This window comes from Ambystoma mexicanum, chromosome 9, assembly GCF_040938575.1.
Source record: "Ambystoma mexicanum isolate Mex_15411 chromosome 9, UKY_AmexF1_1, whole genome shotgun sequence".
Lineage (NCBI taxonomy): Eukaryota > Metazoa > Chordata > Amphibia > Caudata > Ambystomatidae > Ambystoma > Ambystoma mexicanum.
Window position 1 is genome coordinate 1,482,108,330 of NC_090931.1, and position 27,398 is coordinate 1,482,135,727.

Sequence of the window (27,398 nt, forward strand, 5' to 3'; positions counted from 1 at the left end):
GACAGCTATCTTTTAGAGCCAGCTTTTTTCCGACCCGCCTGAAGATGCAGGCGTTCCAAACCAGTTGGGAAGGAGGGAGACCAGAACGACAGAGAAATATGATTGTTCTACTTTCCAAAAAACAGATGCTCTGCTGACAAACACTGAACACCTGTACAACTGCCCTTTATGCTAGTTCTCATCTTGACCCAGTTGCTTATTCTACTGTACTGTTGCTTCCCAGCTAGTTCTGTGCTATAGAAACCACATACATACATGCTTACATACGAGGGCAATCAGTGCATTTTCGCCTATCCTTGGAATGCTCATTACGTTTGCAAGTGTGTGCCTTTCAGGTTCTCCTGGGATGTCTCTTTCCAGCAGCAGCAGCAGCATGTGATTCCTTGTGTAATCTGCTTGTGCATCCTACAGCCTTAGTTGGTTTCCAAATTTCTGGAGTTAGTTTTCTTTGGCCTTACCCTTTTCATATGGAAGAGGCTTGAAGTCAGGCTGAATGACTAGTGAATCACAGTAACACTGAATTCATTTATGGGATGGTTTCATTATATGTGTTGACTGATTATTGACTGATTATTGTTCTATCAGTAACTTGCCTTTCTGTTGGAACTAGTGTTTCCCAAATGGGCCAAGGCTCTTACATCATGCATGCTCAGCCACTGAGGGGTATCACTTGGAGACTAAGCACTGTTTGGTATATCTTCATAAAAGAAGGTCTGAATTGTGGAAGAGGGAAGAAGTGATATTGCTTGGTTTACTTCCTGGTAATCTTCATCATGCAGAGTCCAACCCTTCCTCATCACAGTCCTGGATTCTTTCCCTCCCACTGTTTGTTGTGCCATCATCTTCAGCCATAGAGTATTGGTAGGGTATGGGTGAACACAGAAAGAATCATTATTGCATGGAGCGGACTGCTTTCAGAAATGGCTAGACACAAGCGGTCCTTTCGGTGCAATACACGACTCAATGAAAATGAGCCAAAGTGTATTATTCATTATTCTCACAAGATCTTTTCTTTGATTATTACCAATACAAATAATAAAGGGTCGAAATTTCAAGTTGCAAACTACCAGACAGGAATAAAAAGCCACTTGTCACCTCAATTCTACACATACACACAGCAGACCATTTCTTACTTGCCAAGAGTGTACATTCTGCGCCCTGAATATATCCAGTTGCCTTTTTTAATGATGGGGTGATCATACTCTGAGAGGCAGCATTTGGCACTGATCAGGATAAGCCTTTCCATGGTACCACTTAAGAATGATAGTAAACAAAAGTGGAGCATGGCCATGCAGAAACCCAAGGACATTGTTCAGTGTAGGGATACAGACAGGAAGTAAGAGAGTTAGAAGATGCTCTGGACTTCCCCCTGGTGTCTCCTACCCCACTCTCCCTATTTATAGACAGTAATAACTTTGTTATTCAGCATCGTTGAGATCCCAATGATACCGAAAAAGCAAATATGCCAGATGACCTAAATTCGGTTATGTGGGTAGCAGGGAGCAGGTTAACATGGACAAACACCGGATAACAAAGCTTCCTAGATTCATTGCTCTCTTTACTGGTATTGTACCAGTCGGACATTCGATTATACGGTAGGGAAACTATGTTATTTAACATTTTCTAACTGTCTCCATTGTATTACTGGCAATAGAAGATACAGGATAATAGAACATGCTGCTTCATTAAGTGCCGCATAGGAAAGCTTTAACTGTGGATAACATTCTAATTTTAGTATGTATTTCAAAAGGCCTGCCCTCCAGGACAGATCAAGTAAAAGACCAGGGAAAGAGGATGAGAAACACAATCATGACAACAGAAAATAAGCAGAGAGAGAGAGAGAGAGAGAGAGAGAGAGAGAGACTGAGAAACCAAATGAGATGGAAGGAAGCCAAACACAGAGAGAGAGGATAATGGCAGGAAAGAGATAATGAAAGAAAGCAGGAAGTGTGCAGGTGAAAAAGCTTGGAAGGAATGGCAAATAAAATATGGTGCGCAACTAGGGAGTTCTCAGCAAGCCACATTTTATATTACCTATTACAATACACACGTTTCCGCTACAAACAACACCAGTATCAGAAACTCCAATACAGTCTATCCCATTCTGAAAATGCAGATGGAGAGAGTATAACATCTTAAAAGAATGTTTTAAAACGCATGTTCTAGAGCTGAGTAAATACATAACCGTAATGTCATATGACAAATAAAACTGAATGAAAAGGAGAAGAAAGAGCATGAAGTAAAGAGGGAATGTTAGAGAAAAGGAGAGGAATGATATAGGTGGCATTGAGGACATAGAGAAAGAAGGAAAAGAGGATAGAGGGAATGAGAGATTGATACAGGGAAGAGGCCCAGAGAGGGAAATCGGGTAGTAGGATAGACAGGCCATGACAGAGATGCAGCGATAGCAAGCGAGAAAAAGCACAGGTGGTCAGAGACAGTGGTAAAGTGGAAAATAAGAGACAAAGAAAAGAGAAATAGGATGCATAAAAATAACAGAGTGGGAATAAGAACCAAAAGCTCTGAGTTTGGAGGGGGGGGAAGGAAAGAGCAGAATGAGAGAAGTCTTAAGAGAGTCAGTGAGAGAGACATGCGCAGGACAAGCAGAAAACTACAGATTGTAAGTTAAAGGAAGCAGGCTGAGAGTGGGGGCTAGAAAGAAAAGCATGGTGCCTCCCCAAGAGGGACCGCCGAGCTCTTTAACAATCTCAGATATTCTCACCTGCCACCTGCACCGTTGTCACCATCTTATCCTGCTTGGCATCACAGATGTATGTTCCTGAGTCTGCTGGCAGTGCCCTCACGATTGTGATCTGCCTGATGGCACCCCATTTCTCGATCCGAACTCTCTTCCCCGATACCAGCTTCACCCCATCCTTGTACCAGTGCACAATGGCATTGGGCCGGGACAACTTGCATGCCAGAACTAAGTCATCGAAGGCCTCCAGGCAATGGTGCTCGGGAGTCCCTGTGTTTCCAACGATGACCAATGGGGGCTCTAGACCAATGACACATAGTATGGTCAGTACCAGCCATGATGGCAACACCTCAGTGCTCCCAAATTATTTATTCCTACAAAGAGAGTAGGCAGATTTGGAGCAGGGCAGAGGGACATCACTGAAGGCTAGCACATCTGCTAATTGGAGAAACAGAAACTCAATGAGGCACAAACAATGACAACACCATGAGGTAGGATGCATAAAAGGGGATGCATGTGATGAGAGACAGGCTGATATACAGAACAAGGTAAAAGATGTTTAACGTAGTAGCACCAGTCATGCAAGTGGGGGGATGGGCATAGAGGCTATGGGTGGCATGCAGAGAATAAGAGAGCCACTCAATACCAGGTATGCAGAGAAGGTGGAGCACTGACTCAGTGAACAGGAAAAACTGCTTGGCCTAAATACCCGGCATGTAAAGAATTCGAAAAACGGGCCCAGTAAACGGGAGAAACTGCAGAAGGTCAATTCCAGGCATGCAGAGAATCTGAGGGACTGAATGGCTCAATGACAGGCATGCAGAGATGGGATGGGAAAGAGCAAGCAAACAATAGAATCAAACAAAGAATCAAAATCAGGCATGCACAGGCGATGGAGCCAGCAAACAGCAGAGCCTGGCAGACACTCAAAATCAAGTTGCCAGAGAAGGGCAGATGCTGCCTAGTGAACTAAAGCTAGAGAGACGTGCAGACATTCAATATTAGACATGCAGAGAAAGATATAGAGATGGAGATAGGGAGAAAGACAATATAGGGTGAGTGAAAGTGTGCAGAATAGAGAGGAATAATCCGAGTGTATGCTGAAAGGACAGGTTATAGACTGTATAGGGTTTCACTACAGGCTTGATTGACTCTTGATAATAGGTGTAACATGTAGCACAGAATGAGGCAGTGACAGAAATACAGAAAGGGAGCAAAATGCTGAACAAAGGTAGTGTGCCCCACCCACAGCACACCACATAAGAAGATAGTGACAAGAAACAGCAGAGTTAGACACATGTATGAAGACGGGAAGCATGACCGAAAGGAAATGATACCCTAAAATTCATCATCTCCATGAAGAACATGACAAGAGCGGTCACATGAGAGGAAGAGTGACATGGATGCCTATCATCATATCAGAATGATAGAATGAATACAAGGGTGTTGTGAGTCTGCCCGTATATCAAGCCACATCTTTTGTGGGAGAGGGGATAGTTTAGAGGTGTCAATATGAACTCAATGGTCATAGAAGCAGAAGGGACGGTTCAAAAGATAAATATCCTATGAGAGTGGCCATTAGAATAGCTGTGTGCCTCAAATGCTAGGGATTGCATTGGAGTACAATCTCTATATTTAGCGACTTTAGCTCTAAGCAATTTCCAAGGCAAGGTGACCTTTGCAGCACATTGAGGGGTTTGGAATGTATGTCTGTGCTCTTGGACAACTATTTTACACAGTGTTGCCAGGCAGAAAGTGGGTGTATATATGACAATAACATATACCAAGGAACAAATCAATGATATGGAGATAATAGCAGCCAAGATGTGGCTAAATTTGGAAAACAAGTGCAGGCTAATAAGGGTTGGCACTACAACTGTAAACACCAAAGAGAGAACATAGGGTGTAGCCAATGTAGTGCTTTTGGAATGATAGGCTTCTTTCCAGGAATCAAACTTGCAAGAAAGTTTTGGAGGACATGGAGTCATGGCTGTTTAATGTTTTGATCTATGGCAGTAATTATGACTGGGCACTGCTATTCATTAGTTAAAGTATTATTTCATTCAAAATCACTTTCTGAAATTTTTAAAGTGCAAGTCGTATGCCACTTTCACACTCAGTGGTCAGACATGAGATATGATGTAGAAAGACTGACGTCACCTCTTCTACAGTATGACAACTCTCACGTGGCATAATATGAAGAAGAATCGGTAGATCTGAAATGCACTGAAGATAGAAGGTATTGCTGTTTGCCCGCATAATGAGGTCGCTTACCTGTTGATATTTTGAATACCCATGGTACTCACAAATGGTTTATTCAATGAGTCAACACTCCACACTAGAGAAGAGGGAACACCAGACTTTATACAAAGTGGAATGTTTTGGCCAGACGAGAGTGAATTCTCCTAGCTGAGTCTGGAGTATATGCAGCGTCACTGTTAATAGAAAGATTGAGCATAAACAAATAATCTTACACACATTCTGCTATGGTTCATCAAAGTTGAGAAGCTTCTTCATAAGCTTTATCTAAGTAACCCAGGAACCCTTGAATGACACCAGTGTACTCAGGTGAGAGTGGTCAACCCAGATAAGATAGTAAGCATGTGGAGACAAGCTGCCTGAATGATAAAGTGATAGCCATTTGCACACCCTTTGGGAAGTGGTGGAACGAGTGACATTAGTGGATAGGTCAGAAGACAGTCATATCAATGACAATGTGAATGCAAGGCTGAACTAATCCAGGATCCTGGAATTAGGGTGTCTGCAAACTAATTCATCAGGGGAAGCTAGAAATTCCTCAATACATCTGGGGACGTTTCCTCAGGATGCAACATTAACTGGGAAGGATAGCTTGATTTTCCACCTAGGTCGTAGTACAAAAGAAACATTTGTTATTGCTGACTAATGAAACCACACCGCAGAGACACCTGGGTATCACCGACATCAGCCATGTGACTTTGGGATTTGTACTAAGACTCAAGGTGCAAAGAAAAGCAGGAATTTCTGCAAAAGCGTACAAATACCATCTCCATGGTAGGTCAGGAACGCAGATCAAAGCACGCTCCTCCTTGCAGTTCTTGGGGTTTGAATTGGGATTTCTTTCTCAAAGTCAAATGCCCAATAAAGGGGTCATTTAACATCTTAGAGTAGCAATGACAAGGCATCCGTCCATATCCTAATGAACTCTGCTATGGGATAACTAGAGGCAGGACCTCTCCATTCTTGTACAATTAACAGAGTATAAGATGCCCCTAATACATTTTCACATACATACTAGTTTGTGGTGGAGTTGACCTTGGCCACAAGTGTCTTGGGAATTATATGGGGTTGCAGTATGATTGAGAGATAAATTAAGTGCCAAGTTAACATCCCTAAAATGAATAGCTCAACAGAGAGACTTAATCACAATCTCCAGAGAATGTTAAAGATGTGTTCTGGGAGAAGAAAGACAGCCAGAACACTATTTTCCCCAATTGTTGTTGGTACACTGAAAATAATACCTAGATGACATTGGGCCTTTCTCTTTGATCTATTATTTGCCCATATGGCGGACCCCTTCAGGTAACTAATTAGTGTCATGTACATCTTTGTTTTGTGAATCAGTTTTACTGAGAAAGTGGGTTTTCTTGGAGCACTTAAAGAAATACATATGAGCAGCTAGAGCCAGGTAGACATTATGGCATGACAGAAAGCCTTGGTAGTGATGACTAATTAGGCAAGGAGGGAGGTCTTGTTCCCAGCACCACAAGAATAATACAGGGTCCTGGGTTGGAAAAGCTACTGGAAACGTTAAGCAAAGGCAGCTATCTGGCTTGTAACACTTGCCATATTAAAGTATGTGGTCTTATTTCTAACAAGATTAAACAGTGCCAGAGAAGATTTTGGGCAATATGATTTATCACAGAGGGAGTCCAAACGTCCCAACAAAAATACTAAAATCTTGTACCTCACCATTGATTATGCTGGCTAGGGTTGATGGAGGTTTTAGTCCAAAACATCTGGTGAGCCAAACATTGCAGATCACACATACAGTAAAACCTTTTAAAATAAAAAAGATGTCCTGGTGATACCCTTCCAGAAAGACCTGCCAGTGTTAGGAGAAAGAAATGGCAGGAAGCAGGCCATGGTATGAAGGTGTGGAAATATCCATTATGTTTTAAAGTGCTACCAAAATGGTAGAAAATAGCACTGCGAATTAGCATTGCTATCTGTCCTCTTACGGTGCAAAAATGGGCTGGGTGTTGTTTGTGGAGCACTCCCACTAAGTGTGTTTGAAAACTGGTGTTTTGCATTTGTATTGATGTGACTCTTTCTTTAAAACACCTCCTTGTACCACTCAGTGAACAGCAGGGGGGTATGCTCCATATGAACTGATAAGTAAACAGTTAGTTAACAGAAGGAAGCATAGGCAATCTATTTGTTGAAGAGGAGTCACCGCTACAGAAATCTAAGAGAGGTGAGATCAGCTAATATCAGAGGTAGGGATGAGGTGGGCGACAATTACTGAAGTGCAGGAATAGGGACCATTAGTTAACATTGAAAGAAATATCAATGAGCAAAAAGGAGAGAATCACTGAGCAGCATGCAGACTACAAGAGAAGATAATCAGTGTGTGAAGCAGCAAGCGAGGCTGATGTAGGGGAACAGCTAATAAATTGTGGCAAAGAGAGGATGTGAAATATTGGCAGGTAGGCAGAGAGCTATGGCCTGTCACAGAGACTCTGAAATGGCTGCGAGAGAGTGGAAGGTAGATGTAGAAAGAGGTGGGTTGACATGCAATCACAGGAAAAGAATCACACATGTTGGTAGAGAGTGATTGGTGGAAAGAGAGGAGAGAGAGACACCCAACTGAAAGATGGTCAATGAGAACAAGAGAAAAAGTGTGGAAAGTGCCTGGTAGTGCCAACCCCATGTTCTTCTGTGCGAGCACAGTCTGGGAGAACTTCTCTCCTACACATTTGGGGGGCCGTTGTACTTAAAATAAGATTGGGTTAGACCATTGCAACACCTCAAAGAGAGATTAAGAGCTCAAGCTTTCCAGCCACAAGTAAGAGATTTAATATCCCCAAGCCAAGAGCGTAAGGGAGTAAACAAAGAAGGGAGTACAGCAACAGAGCGTGCAAGAGACGTGCAAGAGTCTTAGATCACGCCAATGCAGAATATTTAGCCCTGGATGGCAGCTCTGCAGTTACCTTGCACAGTGACCGTGAAGATGAAGCTGTCATCACGGGTGTCACAGAGGTACTCCCCTGAATCCCTGCCCTTGGTGGCAACAATCACCAGAGACCGCAAAGCCCCATTCTCCTCCAGGCGGATCCGACTATTGTCCACAATCTTCTCCCCATCCTTATACCATTTCACCTCCCCGGTAGAGAGAGACAGTGTGACAGACAGCGTCAGGTCCTCAGAGGGCAGGCAATGGCGGTGGGTCTCTAACTCTCCCTTACCCACAATCTTCACCTGCGGCTCTTCAGAGAACCAAAAATCAAGAAATATTACAGTTACACATATGCCTCTACTCATAAAGCCCCTACCTGTAGCAGGGAGCCCCCCTCCCCCCATTATCAACACACCATGTCAGCCCCAAATGACTCATTCACCAAGATGTATCCCAGGGCACACCTACAATCTCAGTGCACTCACTACACTTTTCCCAGAAATTGAACTGATGACAGGTCCATTTCAGAACCAAACCTCCAACAGCACTCATTCCAGTTTTCCTAGAATATTGCGAGATTTTACGTCCTCTACAAAACCACAAATATGTGGCACCAGGTGCTCTGTATCCAAAAGCAACATACTCCTAGCCATCAAATTCCCCATTGCCTCATCCATCTGCCAGGCATTTGACTATCCAACTCTGATCTCCATATGACTTTTATTGTAAGCGATTACTTGGACGTAAGAGTTTCAGAAGGGACAATTTGGATCGGGTCTACCTGAGCTCTACTCAAACTCAAGGAGCATGCTGTACGACTTTCTGAAAATGAACAAGACAAGCTTTTAAATGTTATTGGGGAACAGGTAAATAACAAGCTGCTATCAACATTAATAGGAAGTCATACTTTGTACACAGGACATGAAGAGTGTTTTAATAAGGGGCACTAACCACCTCTAGCTAGGCAGGACTTGAGAAATTCCACTGTCTCTATGGGATTTATACGTCAGCTGCCAACTATTTTACAGGAGCTAATTTTGTTGTGGTGGAGGAATTATGTTAAGCAAAACCTTTCTTCAGCAAATACCAGATCTTTTTTTTATGAATCCCACAACAATATCAAAGACTAACTGCACAATAAAGCATCTTAATGATAGTGCCAACCGTATGGGAAACCTTGAGCTTATGAAACCTTTAAATAGAGGGCCCATGATTTATGTGCCCTATGCTGGATGGTGTTTTATGGATTCTGATAGTTTCGTTTTACCCGTCTGAGATTTAATTCCCTTCTAATCAATTCTAAAGGGGGAAAAAGGAGGACTCCAAGATGTACCCTATCATTCTTGCCCTTTTTATTCTACTGTCTTGGAAAGAGAAGCACCTGGTTTGTTTTTCTGTCTGGTGTATTCCAACAGAGAAACAAAACACTGAGATCCCTCTGGATAAACAGAAGTATTATACAATTTACACCAGATAAAGCAATTTAATGGGCAGTAAACATCTCCATAAGGACTGTGTGGTGAATAAGGAAAAGGCAATTAACATAATGAACTTAATTTCTTTGTATTCTCAGACTATTTTAACTTGGATGATTGTTTGGCTTCTTGTTTTTATTTCCAATGGTATTAACTTGAACTGTGCTGTTGTGCTGAATATGTACTTATTAAGAAATGATATGTATCTACGGCAATGTTTTGTATTTATTTGTGCTTTATAAGCTTCTTGTCTTGAATAAAGTTTTAAATGACTACTGCTGCAAGTGAAAGTAAGTTAGAGTCCCTTTTCCTCAATTTTTATGGGGGTCCGTCTCAATGGGATGGCACCAGCACTTTGCACAGCAAAAATTCCTCCAAGTTTAAAATGTGCAGGTGGAGCGCCCATATATACAAAGAGCATGTTCCTGGAGAATACTCACTTCACCCAATGTTAATGCCCACTAGTCCCTCTTTTCCCCCATGTTAAATGAGATAGCTAAGTACATCTTCCTAGGGGGATGGAGGAACGGGACCTGTGGCCTAAGAGTACAGTAGTCAGGTATCATCTGACATGGCAGCGTTGTCCAAGTAGTAATGCTCAAAGGAAGCAGACGGAGATGATCAATTGGCTGCTTCAGCAATAATGTCTCAGGGAACTCGTCTCTGAAATGAAACCACTGCGACTTTAGCCTTAACTGCATGAGCATGAATGCCCCTTGTGGAAGGCATGCCCTGTAGTGAGTATGATTCAGAGATATAGCAAACGATCGACTCAGCAATGAAAACCTTTGACTTCCTAGCTGGCTGGGAACCAACAGAGAAAGATCTCACAAAAAGATGCTGGGCCTCATTACAAGTGTGGTGGCCTGGAAATGAGGGTGCCAGTAAGCTTACCGGCACCCCTATTTCCGGGCCGCCACACTACAAGTCTGCTTGCAGGGGCTGTCGCACCTGGCAGGTCTGACCCTACTGGACGCAATGGCCCCGGTAGGCAGAGTTGTCACAGAAGCACTGGCACCGTTAGCAACAGTGCTTGTGCTTCCGAGTCCCCATTACCGTGGTGTCCGATAGTGCTCCACGGTAATGGGGACTTACCAAATCTGATGCCTGATTTCCCGTGCCTCTGGCACTTGTAATGTCCCAGTAGCACCGGGAAGTCAGGTGCTGGAAACCAAGTCTCTGGGTCGGCGGCAATCCGCCGGTGGCACGGGCGGTTTACTGCCGACCTCGTAACGAGGCCCGTTGTTCTTTCTAAGGTAAGATTTCAGGGCACTGCGAGCATCAAGAGAGTAAAGCTCTTGTTCTGTGTCGGATCGAGTATCCAGAAAAAAGACAGGTAATGAAATCTACTGGTTGAAGTAAAATAAGACATGAGCTTGGAAAGAAACATTTGGTGAGTGCGTAGCACTTCATTGTTTCTATGAAAAGTAGTATAGGGTTTAGAAGCCAAGAGGGTTTGAATTTCACTGATACATCGCTGATACATTTTACTGAAGTGGCATTTACTGCCACTGGAAATGAAACCTTTTATGTGATTCGCTTGCTGTCCACTGAGGTCAACGACTCGAAGGGTCTGTGTGAAATGGATGAAAGTACTACATTCAGATCACAGACAGGGTGAGGTGCTCTAACTAGTGGAAGGAGATGGATCAGCTCCTCGAAATAGCACCTAACTACCAGGTAAGCAGTAGAGAAAGTGCCTGTACTCCCAAGGGTAACAAGGTCAGTGTGGCTAGAATCTACCCAAATATCTGTTTCCACCAGATGCAAAATAATGGAAACAATCTGATCCAAAACCCAGATCAAGAGACCAATGGTACAATCCTAACCATTAATTTCAGTACTGGCTCCGAGTGGAGGGCTTCCTGGTTGCCTGAATAACCTTTCATTTTACATCTGAAAGGCCTAGGTGACTGAGGGTCAACACCTCAAAAGCAGGTTGCACAGTTCAGTGGGTTTGAGGGGAACCCTCCCCTCCCTGCTGAGTCAGAATCTGAGAAATGACTGGAAGAAATGTTGGTCCTTCTAATGAGAAGGTCATCATGTCTAAGAACCATTTCCTGGCCAGCAATTGAGGCGTAATGAGGATCAATACGGCATTCTGAGATAATAACCACTTGGCTATGACATTGGGAATCAGTGGGGTTGGAGGGAACACAGAGTGACTTGCTGGACAATAACAAGTTGAGTGTGTCCCGGAAGGGACCCTGACTCTGACCAACGCAGGAGGTGAAGGAACTGCACTTGCCATTGGACACTGAGCCAAAAATGTCCCGCTGATGTGGCCCCCCCATTGTAAAATCTGAAACATAACGGACAGATGAAGCTTCAATCTGTGGTTGTCCCGGACAAGTCTGCTTAGCCAGTCTGCCTACAAATTGTCTAGACAAGGCAGATGAATTACTCTTAGGAAGATGCAATGGTGAAGGGCCCACTCCCAAATCGCCACAGCCACCCTGCACAGAGGAAATGACCTTGTGCCCCTCTGCCTATTAATTCAGAACATGCAAGTAGTGCTGTATATCTGGATCAACACAATTCTGCCCAATATGGAAGGATGAAAGGCATTTAGTGCTAAAAGATATGACTGAGTTCAAGGGCATTACTGTGATACAACTTGTCAGATTGGGAACACACATTGGGAATAAAGATGTCCTGAATGGTGGCTCACCAGTCATGAAGCAATTAATCTGTCATAATTATGACCTCATTGGGAGGATCTTAGAAGGGCATGCCCCTCACCATGTTCATCTCCTGTTTTGTGTTGTGGTTTGTACTTCCCTAGTGGTATTGTTTGGTTAGTGCCTCATTTATGGTCTAGCTTTGTCTGGTCACCTAAACAAGATTTAATACCTCGGTCTCCTAGTTTTTCTATATATGTACATGTTTTTTCCAAGCACGACCGGGGGTATCTTTTGGCTTGGAGTCCCTCATTGTTCGTTGGCTTCTCCTTGGAACACCAGAGAAGGTCCTACCGAAGTGATTCTGATATCGATATCTGGATTGACTGAGTTTGCCAAAATAGCAGAATCCTTCCCATCCTCTATCTCAAATCTCATGAAGGTTACCACCAAAATACAGGAAGCCATGAGGCTCGGAAGCCTCTGAAACTTCCATACTGATGCCTGATTTCTGGACAGGAAGAACAGAACTATCACCCTGATGTCTGTCACTATGTAGGGAAATTCTAAGGCTCTGCCTAAATCCAAAAAAGCCTAGGAACTGGATGGATTGGTTGGGTGACACCTGAGACTTATTTGAGACTTATTTGAGCCCAGCTTGAAGAGAAGATCTGTAAACTGAAACAATGTGGAATCTAGCTCTACGGAGTCCTGGAGAGCCAATCCTGCAAATACTTGAAAATGTGAAAGCTTCTCAAGTACAGCTGCCTTGAGTTTGGTAGAGACCATTTGGGCTGCCTTTTGGACAAAGGGAGAGACCCTGTGTTGGTAATGAGCCCCTGATAGCCAAAGACATTCTTGTGGAGAGGCCAATTACTAACATGAAGATAAGCATCCTTCAGGTCCACTGCACACTGGTCCCCATGTGTCATGGAGGAACAAATATGAGCAGGCACAATTTTCATGAATTTTTCTAGGCGAAGGAAACAATTTAGAGTAAACAGGCCCAGCACTATTCCAAGAACTGGCTTATTATGATGGAGAACACTCAATAGCATGGAATACAGTCCATTAGCCTTCTCTTACTTGGAACAGGCTTCAGGGCCTGCATTGACAAAAGGTTCCGAACCTCCAGCTGGAGACGTAGAGCCTATCTAGCAGAGAGGTGGGACAAAGGAGGGACAGAGGGAAGGGCTAGCCTGTAGTCTCTTGAGATCACTGCCCAGACAGAAGGATGCTAGGAAATTGATCCACAGCCTGCCGTGGAACCCGAAAATCTGCCTCTAACGGGGAGAGCAGACCTAGACAAAAACATAATTTTTACGTTTTGTCTTTGTGATAAGACCAATATTCTACCCTTGCCAAGTGGGAATGATGGAAAGATGGCCCTGATTCCTGCCCCTATTGTGCCATCCTGATTATGCGCAGTACCCCTTTGTCTCACACCATGCCCCATAAACAAGATGCTTGCCAGCCTTTTCCAAATTTTTCTGGAGTCAACGTACATGATCTGAGCCAAGGCAAGCAGCAGCAAGGCGAGAGCAGCTCTCCATCACCACATGCTGTCCACATCACATCAGAGATTTGGACCCAACCGAGTGAAAGCAACCCTCCTGCATGCTTCGCTGCCTGTGTTTTCCAGTGCCAGAGACAAAGACCCAGACGAGAGAGGCACTTGGCATTACAACAACTACACGGCTGTGTGAGAAGCCATGCAATACTCCCCACTGCCGGTGGCTAATACCATCAGCTGGTGGGCAGCTCCCTAGACCACCAGATACTAAACAACGTGTCACAAACCCCCACATAGAGTACATTTACTGTAGGGGAGCACAGAGCAAGGACCCCAAACATGAACTTGGTTATTCTACTACCCGGGCCACATCCCTGTTCCTGCAGTGGGCCATCATTATTTAACATCTTTGCTAACACCTCCAGCGTGGGGAAGACAGGGATAGATTGGTTAGGCAAGTGATCCAATGACAGGAGGAGGAGTAGCATAAGGAGGGCAGTAGGAAGCAGGAAGGTGTGGGTTGCTCAGTTGAGGTCAGAGGAGAAGGACGTGGCAGACCAAACGCCCAACAGACGGAGGAAATAGAAGCAGAGCGTGGAGGTTATTTCTGGAGCAGGTGAGGTATCTGCTAGTGAGTGTAAGTGGTGCTGTGTTATGAATTTGTGTAAGAGGGCAATGAGTATGGCAAGGAGATGAAGTGTAGGAAGTATATGTGAAGTATTTGTGTGAGTGGAAGGAGGGTATTTGAGCAAAAAAGGTGGATGGGTTATGGTTATAGTGTGGGGCAGGGAGGTGTAGTGTGAAGGAGAAAGTTGTAGTGTGGAGGATGGAGTTGTGGTGGGTGTAGAGAGTGTTGTAGTGTGGCAGTGGGAGTAGTATGGAGCACAGAGTTGTGGAGCACAGGTGGGAGTAGGAGTAGCAGGACTGTACTAGTCACATCAAAGGGTGGCGGTGAGCCTTAGAGAGAGTGAGAGGCATCAGAAGGATAGCAGCGGAAGACACATGGATTAGAAAAGGAAATGGAGGGTGGAGTGAGAGGGAGAAGAGTAGGGGAAGAGAACACCAGGAAGTGAGAGGGAGAGGAGTGCAAGAGCTTGACATAAATGAGACTGAGTCAGACTGAGTGTTTGTAAGGCACAATCCTATTCCCTGTTAGACCACCTGATGACTTAGCAGTGAGGATGGAAGCGAGTTGAATGGGCCGGTAATTGCCCATTCGCGGGTGCCGGTATGGCTGGGCGGCTCCCGATCCCCATTCTGCCCTAAAGGGGCAGAGTGGACGTTGGGAGCATGGTTGCATCGGCACCGTTCATAAGAGTGTCGGTGCAATCACGAGTTCTGCTCGCGGGTGCCGCTCTGCACGCCTGGTCTGACCAGGCGTGCAGGGCGTCACCCGCAAGCAGAACAGGTAATGTGGCGGTATGCTAATAACGGTGCCGGTTGCACTACCGACGCCGTTGTTGCCTTACCGCCACATTCGTAATGAGGCCCAATGTCTTTTTGGACAGACATATTTCAAACAAAACACAGACTCCAATTATACATAAAACAAACCCAACGTATCTTTATGAAATTAAACAAGAAGGATTATTACTCTATCTGGTGAATATTACATGTTACAGATGGTTCTCAAACAAGCTTGCAGTCCTGCTGTGTGGCTGAAGGGGTCTTCACAGACTATCTGTCTAAGAAATGTAAATCAGTTCTCAGTCACACAATGGTGGAATTTTTTTTTGAAGACAGATACTTGGAACTTTCAATTCGATAAGATCAATATTATCTGGCAATTGCCAACCGCCCTCCAGCACTATCTGAAATGTCATCAGGCCTAATAAGATAGTCGCTTGTTTTGTTCCTCCCCTTCCTTTCTGCACGCCTCTCCCTCACCTCTTGTTTTTTTTCCAGCTCTACCAGAAATGTCGTCAGCCCTAGTACGGTAGTCGCCTGTTTGTTTCCATGTCCTTCCCACTCTCCCCCTCCCTTCCTTATCTATGTTTTAGCTCTTGCACTATCTGAAATGTCATCAGGCCGAGTATGATAGTTAATTTCACATCCTTACTGTTCATGGCCTGTAAGAATGTCATTGTTTTTTCCCTTGTTCCCTCCCTTGCCTTAAAGCGCTTTGAAACACATTGTGTATAGGCGCTATATAAATAAACTATCATATCATATCATAAATAACTCCAGTCGTGTGGCGCTAGAGAGCCCGACGAAGAAAAAGCGGCTACTGAGGCAGTTCAATTGTCACGCACGGTCCAGCGGAAAGCCCTGAAGATCCCTTCTTGTGCTGGGCAGCCTCGTGAGGCGGTAACCCCTGCTGTGGCCACAGGGCAGTGCTAATCAGCCTGCCGGCGTGAGGAGCAGCAGACGGGCAGAAGAAGGCGTTCAGGGCCCGACCATCCAGAGGGGGTGAGGAGAGTCGAGGCGCCCGATTCTGCGAGGCGTGCAGGGGTCAGTCTGGTGGAGTGACTGGGACTGACCCAATGAGCGGCCTGCGCAGCATGGACCCCTGCTCTTCCCACTGCACATAGTTGATTGGCCCGCTGCCGTGAGAAGGAACCGGCGGCCAGCGGAAGGTGCTTCGGTCCCGGCCACTGTCGAGAATTGGGAGAACAGCAACGCCCGCTCCTGTGGGGCGTGCTAAAGCTGATCTGGAGCAGAGGCAGGGGCTGCCTGGACCTGGACCGGGCCAAGAGGAGGAAGCGAGGTGCCTGTGAGTTTGAGCTGACCCAGGAGCTGAGGCAGTTTGGAGCCCACCCCACCGGGACCGGCGGTAAGGGCCGCAGAAGTACTGCGATCTGTGCCTTGAAGGTGACCAAAGGGGTTGGGGGGGGCATTGGGTGGAAAGACCCGTTTTCACACCCTATACCCCCTGGAAGCATTGTGAATAACAGCCCCCTCCCCCCATATGGAGGAGTCGAGACTGGCCTGGAGGCCCAGGTCGAGGCAGGGCACGGCCCGGAGGCTGAGGTGAATGGAGCCTGCTCCTGAGATTCCAGATTAGGAGAGCCCTGATAGTGGGTACAATCACTGAACGGTGGGCTTTGACACTCCTGGAGGAGCAGTGCAGCCAGCGCCTTGTTCCACCAGGGGGAAAGTAATCCCACATATCCATGTCCCATACTCAGGGAACTGAGGCAGTTTGGAGCCCGCTCCCCGTAACGAAATTGCTGCGGATTCAATAAAGGAGTAACATTATAGCACAGAAAGGATCCAGTGGGGATGGTGCCACTCCCCTGTGTTTGACCACAGCGCAGGGCGGTGGTCAAGTGGAGAACAGTGGGTCATTGAACCGGCGATTGGGTTGGGGGCTGGACTGACTTGAGTGAGCTGGAGAGCAGACCGGTCCAGGAGTGAGCGAGGAGATGGAACAAGGACTGGTGGCCGATCCCGGAGAGCCACCCCATCCAGGAAAAGTATTCACCCAGATAATTGATAGCTGGACATGGGCAATACTCCAGTCCACCGAATAGATTGGGGGTGTGGCCTGGTCTTCACCACTTGAGGTGATGCCACAGTCCCGGTAAAGAGCCTGTGGACCCTGTGTACCTCATCTGACGGACGCTATCCGAGCCCTGCGGAGGTGCATGACACAGGCAAGGTGCGAGGCGGGGGCAGCGGCAGGGGTGCAAATTAAGACAGTGGTGGCTAAAAATTAAGACCTTGAAGGGAGAGTCCGTAGAAATAATATACACCTGGTGGGGGTTAGGGAGAGGCACGGCCAGCTCAATATGGAGGAATTTGTGGAAGCCCTATGTAAGGAGCTCTTCGGGGGACCCCAGCTGTCCCCGTTGTTTGTGGTGGAAAGAGCCCACCGTATGCCTGCAGCTCGGCCGATACCCAGAGCGGCCCCCTGCCCTATCATCGCACGCCTCCTCAACTACATGGACCAGGATGCAATTCTGCGCCTAGCTAGAATGAAAGGAGATCTCCAGTCCGAAGGGGAGAAAATCCACATGTATCCAGACTTCTCCGAAGCAGTGCAGGCCTTGCGGCGATCCTTCGCAAGGGTCAAGAGACGACTGAGAGACCACAGTAGCCAATACTCCATGTTGTTCCCTGCAAAACTCTGGATTCAGCACGGAAGAGGACTCAGTTCTTTACACCACCAGAGGTGGCAAATACGTTTCTAGATGAGATTGGCAGACACTCCCCCCGCAGGGACGGGATCAGGGTGACCGGAGAGATCCGGGATGATGAGACCCAGAATGAATGGCTGTGTGATAGTTGCAAGTATAGCAGTGTGATGACTATCAATACCATGATTCTTAGATAGTTTGCCTCAGGTTGTTTATATACCGCCTACTGGTGGTGGAGCCCTGCAGGCTTGGCTGGGCACTAGCGCCCCGTGCACAACAATGTTTTGGACCGATGGTTGGTGGGGGATAACGGGCAGTTGGGGGTTGCCCGTGGGGGTGGGTGGACGGGGAGTGCGGGGGGCATGAGGGGCGGAGGGATTTAGGATTTGAGGTGATGGAGTTGGCGGGTTTTGGGGAGGGAGTTATGGGGTTATTCTGGTTGAGAGAGGTCTGATTCTCTGCGCTGTGACTTACCACTACACTCCACAAAGCAGTTGGGCCATGACCACGGGAGTGGATCAGTGGACGGGCGAGAGCAGTCGTCAGAACCTTGTGCGCTCTGGGAGGCAATGGGGTTTCGGGTAGAAACATGGGGCGGGAACAGTCCCTCCAATATCCGGAAGGCTGCGCAATACCTTAGGAGACACCAAATCGATGTGGCCCTTATCCAGGAGACTCGCCTTACTCCATCCTCTGAGCGCAAATGGGGTGCCAACTGGGGAAGTCATAGGCACGTTTCCTCCTATTCCTCCTATGCCAGGGGGGGTGGCCATCCTGATAGCCCGGGGGGGTTAAGTTTCACCTGATTTTAGTGGCAAGGGATGCCGAGGGGAGAATTCCCCTAGTGGGCGGTGATCTGGAGGGAGTTTCAGTGGCTCTGGTGAACCCCTATGGTCCTAATGTGGATAACCCAAATGTGTTTGATTGGGTCATGGTCTAACTTGCGTGCAGCCAGTGTGCAACCGTTATCTGGGGAGGAGATGTAAATACAGTGTTGGATCCCACGCAAGATAAATCTGGGCTGAATAGGGGTGGTGCGACTAAAGCGAACCTGCAGGTCCGAGAAATCTGTGCAGTATATAATCTTATTGATGCATGGAGACACCAACACCGGGAGGTCCGGGACTACACATAACACTCCTGGGTTTGTGAAGGGGCGTTCCAATGGGGCGATAGTCACATACTCCTGCGCACTCTGTCTGACCACTCCCCTGTGCTTCTGGACTGTAACCTGGGGAGGTGAGGGCGGAGAGGATACTTTGAGATTTAAGACAGGCGCAATACAGGACCCAGTGTTCCTCAAAGCAGTGCAGGAAGAAATCCAGGCTTATCTTCAGAGTAACAAGGGCTCAGTCTCCACTGCCGGGGTACTCTGAGGGGTATGTATGTCCAAGGAGAAGGGGTTTCGCTGAGACATCAGACAAGAACTCACGACCGGGCAATCTCGAATAAAGGACCTATATACGCAGTGACAGCAGACTCACGAACGCTAGCGCGCCTCCATGAGGAGTTCAACAGGTTAAGAACCAATGCGGACCAGGAGATTTGATTTCTAGCCCGCGGCCATCAGGTACGCCAATACGGTGAAGGGCAGAAGCCAGGGACGTTACTGCTGTGGTTGATGGCGGCCAATAGGCGACCCCCACAGGTGGATTGTGTAAGGGACCCCCAGGGAAGGCCAGTGTACTCCAAGGAAGAAATCGCTGCGGTATTCCAGTGTATGGATCCCAGTACTCGGGGGACCTGGAGGCCTTGCGTGACTATCTAGAGGGGGCGGAACTCTACTGGGTGGAATCATCCCTCCGAGAGCCTCTGAATCGAGAAATCTCCCAAGAAGAAATACTAGCAGCAATGAAGGAGCTCCCGGGGTCTAAGTCATCAGGGCCTGATGGCTTACCGGGTGATTTTTCTAAGACCTACGCCCCTATTCTGGCCCTGCTGCTCCTCAGGGTGTATGAGGAGTCACTGACAACGGGGACTCTGCCCCCCACAATGCGGGAGTCAAACATAGTGCTGATACACAAGCACGGGAAACTGCTCAAAGACTGTGCCTCGTACCGCCCAATTTCCTTGATAAACGTTGACAAGATATTTGCAAAAGTCCTAGCGAAGAGGCTGCTCCCTCTGATGTCCAGCCTAGTGCTGGCTGATCAGGCTGGTTTTATTAGCGGGCGGAGCACCACTTTCGGCTTTTGGCCGTCTCTTCAGGGTTATTGAGGTGCTCGACCCCTCGTCCCAGGCGATCGCTGTGTTTTTGGATGCAGAGAAGGCCTTCGACTCGGTCGAATGGCCCTTCTTATTCGCGGTACTTCAGAAGATGGGACTCGGCCCCTACTTCATCTGATTGGTTTCTCTCCTTTACACTGGCCCTTCAGCGAGAATAGTGGTGGGATACGCGAGATCTGCTGGCTTAAAGATGGGGAGTGACACCCGGCAGGGATGCCGTCTCTCTCCACTCTCATTTACCCTGGTGACGGAACTGCAGGAAGTTTTCCTTAGGGACCGGCATATTCAGAGGGGATTGTGTCTAGGCCTGCACAGATTGATAATATCGCTGTATGTGGATGATTTGGCCATCTTCACCGATAACCCTATGGACAACCTATGCCAGTAATGAGGGGAGTGTTAAGGTTTGGGGTTTTCTCGGGTCTGAGAATAAACCACAGTAAGTCTGTTGTGTTCCCCCTCATGGAGGAGACCAGGGCATTCGCAGACTAATATGGACTCAGGTGGGAGACCACAGGAGTCCGCTAACGCTATCTGGGGATAATGGTGTCCTGCAATCGGGATGATCTCTTCCGGGACAAATATGGGAGGGTCATTGGGAATCTTCAAGTAGCTGTGGCGAGATAGCAGCGGCTCCCGCTCACGGTAATGGGACGTGCCTCTTTGGTCAAGATGGTCAATCTCCCCAAATTTCTTTATCTCTTCATGAATGTCCCCCTACTGTTATCGGGCGCCTTTGGGCCGGGAAACCAGCTAGAGTTGCATACAAGACACTGATACAACCAATGACATGGGGGGGACTGGCTATGCCTGACCTGGAACAATACCACTGGGCTGCGCAGGTGCAGTTCCTGGGGCACTGGTACGCCACACAGTTTATGAGGCTGCATGTACAAGTGGAAAGGGCTCTGGTGTCTCCCACCCTCCTGCGGGTGGCGATCATCGGTGAAACTAGGACATCGCCTAAAACGCTAAATATATTCAGGATCACCTGTTCAATCTGGAAAAAGATGGCGGGGAAGGTAGGCATCCTCATTCTGTACTCCCCCCTTATACTAGCACGGTACATCACTGGGTTGGCTATCACCAGCGAACGGGTATATTCGCAGTGGGCAAGTAAACTGCGAATTGAGACCCTCAGCGATCTCTTCATAGAGGGGAGACCAGCAAATGAGAGAGCACGGGGGTAGCTCGGCGCTGGATGTCTTTTTGTATTTCCGATTGCGGCTTGCGCTCAAAGACCTGCTTCCCACGTTTCTGGAGCAGCTTCCGGCGGGGCCACTGTTGCAGGGGGTGATCCAGGTGCAGGGGGAGGGCCACTCGGTCTCACAAATCTACAACGATCTGGTGGTGGACATGCCATGGGAGAGAGAGGCCCTCCAAAGGAGGTGGGAGGTGGTCCTGGAGGGCCCTATCAGGGAAAAGGACTGGGCTTATGTGCTAAAGCAAACCAAGAAAGTGTCTATAAATTCCAAATATCACTCCCCGGCCAGGATTCATAACTTATTTTTAACATAATTCATTCCTACTACCTCGGCCGCAAGCGATAGGTGTGCATTCCCTCCGGCGGGCTTTCTCCATTTGGCGTGGGAGTGCCCACGGATCTCCAGGTTCTCGGTGGAGGTGCTAGCGAAAAACCTCATTGATCATTAGGGAACCGCTGGAGCTTGATCCTGTTGTTGCATTGTTGGGATGTACAAGGGCCCTGCAGCCCGCACTGAGACGACTGGCCGGACTGTTGCTGGGGGTGGCACGCAGGAGGGTGGCCATGTCCTGGGGGAGGGGTCGCTCTCCCAGCCCCCAGAGGTGGCTTCTAGATGTTGCCTATTGCTATGTTACTGAGACTGCCTTTATACTGACCTTGCCCCTACATGCTCGCCCCCCAGAGATTTGGGGCCCGTATGTTCAATACCTGATTACAACCGCGGACTGATAGCGCTGAATGTTCCAGTGACTGCATCGATATTCATTTACTGTGACTGTGCTTTTCTGCTTTCTGTTTGGAATCTCTATGTTGGCGGGTGGCACCGGGAGGGAATTGGACTATCTGTTTGTGTTTTGTTGTTGGTAAAATGCAAAGATAAAGTTTTTTAAAAAACAAATAAATAAATAACTCCAGTGTCTGTGGACCAGACGGAGTACCCAACCAAATATATAAAGAGGAGCCCATTTTATGGACAATGGGCCTCATTACGTCCCATGCGGTGACCATGGCGCTGGTAGCGCTAGTAGCGCCATGGTTGCCGCCGGTATTTTACCGATTGCGCCATGGTGAATGGCGGAATTACCACCCCATTCCAAGGTTGGCAGGCGGTAATTCCCCATTCACCATTGGCCCTTCCCATTCCCATTTTTGCCCACATAGGGCTCAATGGAAATGGGGAAGGCGGTAATTACGGTACCGCAAATTGCGGTACCATAAATACCTCCAATGTCCCTTTGCAGGTCCAATCCTTAACGGCTGGTAAAAACCAGCCGTTAAGGTCGGGACCCACAAAGGGACCTCGTAATTAGGCGGTAAGGGGTTAACGGCGTCGTAAAAGGTGGCGGCGCCGTTAACCCCTCACCGCCTGGGTCGTAATGAGGCCCAATATCCTTTACATCATCAGAGGCTGCGAACCTTGTCCCGATTCTTGGCAGAAATCACTTCCAGTACCAATTTTTAAAAGCGACAGAGCTAATCCATCTAACTACCGCCCAATTGCACGGATTGATTTTTCACGAAAATCTTTGCCAAATTGATTCTGAAAGACTTAACAAACTGGGCTGAATCCAACAGGGTACTGAGCCCCTTACAAACGGGGTTCAAGAAAGGTGTGGGGACGTTGTTGAGTGCTATTACTATGCTTGCATGTACCTCTGATATAGGAGGGAGCTTTGGAAAGTCCCTTTACGTGGCAGTATTAGATTTAACTGCCGCGTTAAACGATATCGATATAAATAAGGCCTGGCAGAAACTAAACAAATGGGGAATATGCCAGGGCCTCCTAAATATGATCCAGTTACTATACAGTAATAACTCTATTGAAGTGAGATTGAACACTCAGGGCGAACTATCCAATGCCCTACCAGTCACCAAAGGAGTACATCAGGGGTATGTTCTGACTCTCACCCTTTTCAATCTCTATTTAGCAGATCTGTGGGAAGAAAAGCAAACTCTGAACGGATATGCCCCAAGATGGTAGTATTTGAGGGTTAATATTATCTCCTATGCTGACGAACTTGTACTGCTAGATTATACCCCAGCAGGTCTGAAAAGGCTTCTGGACAGATTAGAAGCTTACCTGAGTAATAACCACCTGGAAATCAATCCCCAAAAATCATATGTAATGTCCTTTACTACTAGAAGTCAACTAAAATCATATATGTGGAGACTAAATCAGACGTTGATTAAACGAGCAACAGCCAAAAATTACCTGGGATTCCCAATATCTTCAAAAAATCAGTCCAAAATCCAAAATGAAAAAACAGAAAAAAATTGAGCCCATGTATCTCATTAATGAAGGTACTGAAAGGAAAACTGTGTGCTTATTCACTTCTACCATTAATTGACTTAGATAAAATGATACTATACAGCTGTGAGCTGATCCCTTTCAAGAATAGGACATTTTTGGATCGCGCGGAAGGGAATATTTGGAAAAATGTGTTGGGCCTTTCTAAATCCGTCCCAATAAGCGTGATCAGAGGTCTGACTTCATGGTGGGCCCAACATATGAAATGAAGTCTCTCTTTATTAGGTAAAATCATGGAGGCATAAAAACCCTCATTGGGTTTCCATCTACATGATTGTTTACTATGCAGACCCGATCCAAACCCATTTCTATTCAAATTTCTTAAACAGTGCAAACAATATCAAGAAATGATGACTATGTCGGAATCCAACTATGTAAAGAATGGAAGATAAGACGTTGGGACAAAAATATGGATCTTGAAGATTTGAAAAGATTAAAGCTATTCAAAAGGTAACGTAAATCTGTTTTTGCCTTGAGCAAGCCTAGAGCCTATCTGTTGAAATTTCCATCAAAAGAATAAAGGGAGTTGTACTTAAAATTTTGCATGAATGCCCTTCCAATGCTGGAATTGATAGGGCCTAAATTTGACCTGCCCAAAGAACTTTGTAGTTGTTGAGCATGTGTACAGGCCCAGATTTAATCTCTCTTCCAACAAGTACGTGAATGCCCCACTTTCATGAAGTACAGCATCTGTCATTTGGGTATGTTTGTCCACTCTACGTCTCAGGTCCTGACTCAGTGTCTATGGAGCAGGCTGATGCAAACTTCTAATCAGGCAATGATTATAGCCTTAACTAACCTATTGGAAAAGATTTTTGAGGAACTAAATATGATATTACAACATGGGGAGAGGGAGTGGCAGGGGATGTGGGACGAATCTGTCCTGTAGGGAATACACTGATTGTCAATTTAGGTACCTCAAGAGTGATTAAAAGACTGGAAGACAGTTTCTTGCTCTAAGGTACTTTCATTAATTTATGTGGAAACTGATGCAAAACAACTATGGAGATATGCTACCTTGTATCAATTTTGCCTTTGGAAAGAATGTTATTTTTATATTTTATTGTTTTCCTTTTTTATTTTTATATTTTATTGTTTTCATTTTTTTTTCTTTATACTTTTATTTTATTGGGCTTTTGTAGCAATATGGTGAATATTATGTGAAACATCTTGTATTCTACAGTTAATTGGTGTAAAGGTTTCATTGTAAACTGCAAAACACCCCACAAAACAAATTAAAAAATAAAATAAAATGCGCTAGTACATCTCATCATTTCCACCACAAACGATGTATCTGACTCAGAAAGGGTATTAATGTGCGCATCTCAAATATGCAAATTGAAATTGCCATTTCCACTCATTTGACAAAATCAGGGGGCATTGCTACAGATTTTAAAGCTTGTGCCCAATTCATAAACGGGATGCACTAAAAGAAGATTCTTTTGTAGTTTTACAGTAGCTGAATAAACCACTGCTGTCCCACTTATTTTTATTTGTATTTGTGTATTTCTACCGCGCCATAGCACTTGCATTTCTTTCTATTCCTTAAACAGGGAGAGAAATGCTTTTTTCTTTATCTCACATTTCACGGAGACAAGCAAACACATGGTTGCTGGGAGCCAGTCATAATACTTTAGCCTCACACCAATGTCTGCAAGGGGATTGGGCAGGTCATCTTTGGCACTGCTGTCCAGCTACCACTGAAATGTGCAGATCACCTTTGAGAATAAGGCCAAGAAAAAACAAAAACACCCAAAGAATATTGCCAGCACAAATAAATATAATGTAAATGTCTTCTACTGCACTCCAGGCATTTACCGAAAAATAAAATGAGGGCACAATTCCAGAGAATACTGTTTTTCCCTCCCCCCACCAGTAGAAACACTATGCATACAGTAGACAGCCTCACAGATAAGTGGCATGAAAGCCACCTTTACTTCCTAAAAACAGGCAATTACTCCAAAAAATAAAATAGGGAATAAAAATACTCTCTCAAAAAAGAAATAGGAAAAAAAGGGCCAATTAGATCTTGCCCCCTCTTAGACCCACATTGCTCCAAAATATGTTCAAATCAGTGGTAGGAGAATATCAGTGGCATAGGAAGGAGTCCTACTACTAATATTGCTGCCTGATCTCAAGAGGAACTTTAAGGTAAAAATGCATATTTTAATTTACACTAATTCCTTGATAAAAAAGCAGTATGGATTATCAATATCTATTAAAAAGTTCAAATATATTTCACTTAACTAAGAACATACTCACCCTGAAAATGGGATAAAACATTTTACTCACTAAATAACCAGGTTACTCACCGTAGTGACCACCTTACTCCTAGTCCATAGTCCCCTTTCCTCCATACTTATGGGACATTCCTCCGTCCTTCCTCTCTTTTTATGCGGGGCATCGCACGCAGCTGTAATCCCGCCCTTCTTAGCTCCGCCCAGCGCATCGCCCATCAGTCCTTTTCAATCGCCAGGTCAGAGACCTTTAAGCAATAATAGAGGAACCTTATTAGAGGGGACGGCGGGCAGGCGTATGGAGGAAAGGGGACTATGGACTAGGAGTAAGGTGGTCACTTCGATTAGTAACCTGGTTCTACTCCTACTTCCCGTCCCCTTTCCTCCATACTTATGGGAGATTCCCAAGCACTCCTCACATGAACTATGAGTGGATGGAAACCCCTTTTCTGAAAAAGGTTTTTCAGCAGGGCCTGCCCAAACTGAGCATCAGATCTGGAGCTCAAGTCCAAGCAGTAATGTTTACAAAAAGCCGATGGGGAGGCCCAAGTAGCCGCTTTCGCAATGGTCTCCCAGGGGACATACTTTTGAAAGGCTACAGCAGCTGCCTTGCCATGTACCAAATGTGCATGAATCCCTTTAGGAGGCTGTAGGCCATGAACAGTGTAAGACTCCAAAATACAGGCAGCAATCCATCTGGAGATAGTCGCTTTGGAGGCCTGCTTGCCTTGCGGACTGCCAAAGGTCACCAAAAGTTCAGAAGAACTCCTAAATTCAGAAGTTCTGTCCAAACAAACATCCAGGCAATGGAAAACCCTTTCAGCTTCCGAAGCTGGGTTTGGAAAGAAGACATGACTGATTCAAATGGAAATCGGAAACCACCTTTGGTAGGAAAGAACGATTTGTCCTAAGGACAACCTTATCCTTGTGGAAAACTAAGAAGGGATGCTCCACCGACAAAGCCTGGAGCTCACTCACTCGCCTTGCGGAGGTAACGGCGACCAAGAAAGCCACCTTCCACGAAAGGTGCGTAAGATCTACCGTAGCCATTGGTTCGAAAGGCTTATGGCACAAGGCTGTAAGTACCACGTTCAGATCCCACGTCGGATGCGGTTTCCGAACCGGAGGGTAAAGACGCAAAAGACCTGCAAAGTGTTGCTTAATCACTGGATTTGAAACTGAGAACGAGCACTGGTCCGTGGATAGGTAGGCGGCCACAGCCGAAAGATAATTCCTGCATGACAGGACATGAATGCCCGACTCTGCAAGATGAGAAACGAAAGACAGTACAGTGTCAATCGTAACTACCCTGGGGTCCAGCTGTTTAGCTAAGCACCAGTGACAGAAAAGAAGAAGCCATTTGCTCTTATACTGCGACCTCGTCGAGGGCTTCCTTGCTGCCTGAATTATGCACATGTCAGCAGACAGGTTGAGATGTTCTAAAGATCTGAACTCAGGCACCATGACGCCAAGCTGAATGATTGTGGGGAGGAGTACCACAGTTTGCGATCTCTCTGGTGAAGCAGGTTGGGAACTAGCGGAAGCCTGATCGGCGCACGCACCGACAGATGTTGAAGCTCTGAAAACCAGAATCTGGCCGGCCACCACAGAGCTATATGCAGAAGAGAGCAATTCACTGTGTTCTTCAGCTTGCAAATCGTCTGATGAATCAGAGGCAGAGGCGGGAAAGCATAGGCCCTCATGTTGTGCCATGGAATCTCGAGTGTGTCTCCCAGAGAGGAAACTCCCAGCCCGTTTCTGGAGGTGTACAGAAGAAGTTTCTTGTTTGCCGATGTGGCAAAGAGATCCACTTCCGGAGTGCCCCAACACAGCAATATCTGTAAGACGACCTCCGCCTTTAATTCACACTCGTAGCTAA

At 46.4% G+C, this 27,398-nt stretch overlaps 1 protein-coding gene across 3 annotated transcripts in view; it reads right to left on the reverse strand.

Moving 5' to 3' along the window:
• OBSL1 (obscurin like cytoskeletal adaptor 1) overlaps positions 1-27,398 on the reverse strand; it is a 1,294,044-nt gene that overhangs the window by 484,808 nt on the left and 781,838 nt on the right. For 2 of the 3 annotated variants that reach the window (XM_069616946.1, XM_069616947.1), the window contains exons 15-16: positions 7,891-8,166; positions 2,723-2,998 (exon numbers count right to left, since the gene is read on the reverse strand). The exons of the other annotated variant lie outside the window; for it this stretch is intronic. In XM_069616946.1, the coding sequence (XP_069473047.1) occupies positions 2,723-2,998; positions 7,891-8,166 (552 nt within the window). The remainder of the gene's footprint in view (positions 1-2,722; positions 2,999-7,890; positions 8,167-27,398) is intronic. 3 annotated transcript variants of the gene reach the window in all.